Source organism: Aphanomyces astaci (genome assembly GCF_000520075.1).
Source record: "Aphanomyces astaci strain APO3 unplaced genomic scaffold supercont1.575, whole genome shotgun sequence".
Taxonomy (NCBI): domain Eukaryota; phylum Oomycota; class Saprolegniomycetes; order Saprolegniales; family Verrucalvaceae; genus Aphanomyces; species Aphanomyces astaci.
In genome coordinates, this window is record NW_009798838.1 from 1 (window position 1) to 2,280 (window position 2,280).

General features: G+C 53.9%; 1 protein-coding gene across 1 annotated transcript; it reads left to right on the forward strand.

Moving 5' to 3' along the window:
• Positions 1 to 1,566: 1,566 nt before the first annotated feature.
• On the forward strand, positions 1,567 to 2,262 carry H257_19421 (hypothetical protein; the record flags this gene model as incomplete). The annotated part of the gene is made up of 1 exon (XM_009848566.1): positions 1,567 to 2,262. A coding segment is annotated over one exon (696 nt), but the record flags the coding sequence as incomplete, so codon positions are not given.
• Between the last annotated feature and the right edge of the window lie 18 nt (positions 2,263 to 2,280).

Here is a 2,280-nt window from a genome sequence, read left to right on the forward strand (position 1 = left end):
AACAACGCCATGATGTTTAGTAAAGCTCTGGGATTGCAGCCACAGCCCTCGACCAACATTCATCCCGTCGGCCATCGTATACAAATCGCCCCTGTGCATGATTAGTAAGTGACTACTGTCATTGCTACCGTTAACTACTTTAGGCACATCAAACGTTACCAAAACATGCGACAGCGTTGGCGAGTGGTGTGTTGTCTGCGCCGGCTTGCACAACCAGCTACCGTGCTCACGACGGTAGACTTCGATGACAAATACAAAAGTGTCTTCATTATCATTCAGGCAGGTTATGTGCCCATCAACCAGCGAATCACTTCGCTGTAATCCAGACATCACAGTCAATACACTTACAGTGTACCGAGGGAGGTTCGGTAAGTCCTAGCCTGGGCCTAAATAGGATCCACCGAGGGACTAATTAGTATCTCCCTCGGTAAGTCTAAAGATAGAACTCGACTGAACTCACTGTCAACTGCACACACACTTGCACGGGTAGTTGATCCGAGGCACGGCCGAGAACACTTCCCCCCTACAACGGGTGGCCAAACGCACTCTCCATGTCGTCAAGCATTTCGTCCACACCGTTATCATCGAGGCGGCTCATAGCCCAGCGCCGAAAGAGTACTGCCATAGGCCACTCCGTGGCGCGCAGGCGCATCTCGCTGCACAATACCTTGAGTGTCCTTACGATGACTCGATTCACCACCTCGACCGTTCCATTCGCCCATGGGCAGTGAGGCGTGACAAAATGGTGATGGACCCCAAACATCCGACCCATCGTGTTAATGAGTTCGTTCTTGAAATGGGACCCACAGTCGGATACCCAGGTCTTCACAACGCCGAATAGACCGAACCACTCCATCAGCGCCGAGGCGGTTTCGACAGCCGTTCCCGATGCACTCGCGTGGAGGCGTACAAACCCGCTCATATCATCTTTGATGACTAGGCTACCCTCAGCCTCCAGAAATGAAACTCAGTCGAAATGGATTAGCTCGTTGGGCTTGGTCGCATGCAATGCTTCGCCCCAAGGCCGAGGCACAGATTCTCCGTCGACCACCATGCAATGGAGACATGCGCGGACGAAATTCTTCACGTCGGCTTTCAGGGTCGGCCATCCGAACATGTCGGTTACCGAGGCAGTTGTTGCTTCCACGCGGCGGTGACCAGCCACGCCCGCATGAGCCACCACACATATGCGCACTTGTCAGTGATCCAAATCTTCCCCGAGGCGGACAAAAAGCATTTCTTCTCGGCGCTCCAGGTCGAACATCGCTCACGCTCGGGGTGTTCACGTTGTAATGCCGTGATCGCATTCGCCGTCGGCCATACGAATTCCTCGGCACGTAACGGGGAAACTAATGCCAGTTTCTGCATTCGGGTGCCTCGGTCGGGCCCCGCTAAACTGCCCCATCTGCTCAGGAGGTCGGCCCACAGCTTGTCTTCCCCGGCGACACATTCCACCACATATGGAAATTTTGTCATAGTCAGCGCCCACCGCTGAAGCTTCTGGGCCTGATACTTCGCCATGTTCGAGTTCGACCCCAACGGGTTGAACATGTACACTAGGTTGCGATGATCGGTAAAGAGCTGAAAACCGCCGGGCCGAATCAGGAGGTATTCCAATCGTTTGCAGGACTCAACCACAGCAAACGCCTCCTTCTCGACAATCGGCCATCGCTCGCTCGAACCTCGAAAAGCGCCACTCAGGAAAGCCAACGATTCGTGTCGCTGGTCATTTGCAGGCAGTGCGAGATCCTCGGAGGGGTTCTGAGTTGCAACCCAGCAACCCGTCGCACAGTCGTGTACCTGGATGAAAGCTTCGTCCATCATCACTGCAACAAAAACGACATCTCCATGTACGATCCTACCGATGATCTGGACGTCCAGCCCAAGGCGAAGCACAAAGACCGTCGATTTTGCTTCATCGCCGCTATTGTGGACGACGGCCCCGACAATTCGAAAATCCTGTGCTACGAAAAGTTTGTTGGTGGAAAGCAAACGAAGGACTACCATGGTATGTTCGACAACTCGTACTTTGTGGACTGGTTTCGCCGGCTCTTGGAGGCTCTCCAGGACCATGCTATCGTCAATGCCATCATCGTCATGGACAACGCAAAATATCACAAGTGCATACCAGACACCACGCCGAAGTTCACGTGGCGTAAAGCCGACCTCATTGACGTCTGCGACACCCTTGGCATCGCCTACTCCCCCAGTGAGCTGAAGGCTACCATCTGGGCCAAGCTGCAGCCATACACGTCTGCTGTCGTACCTGAAGTTGTGGAG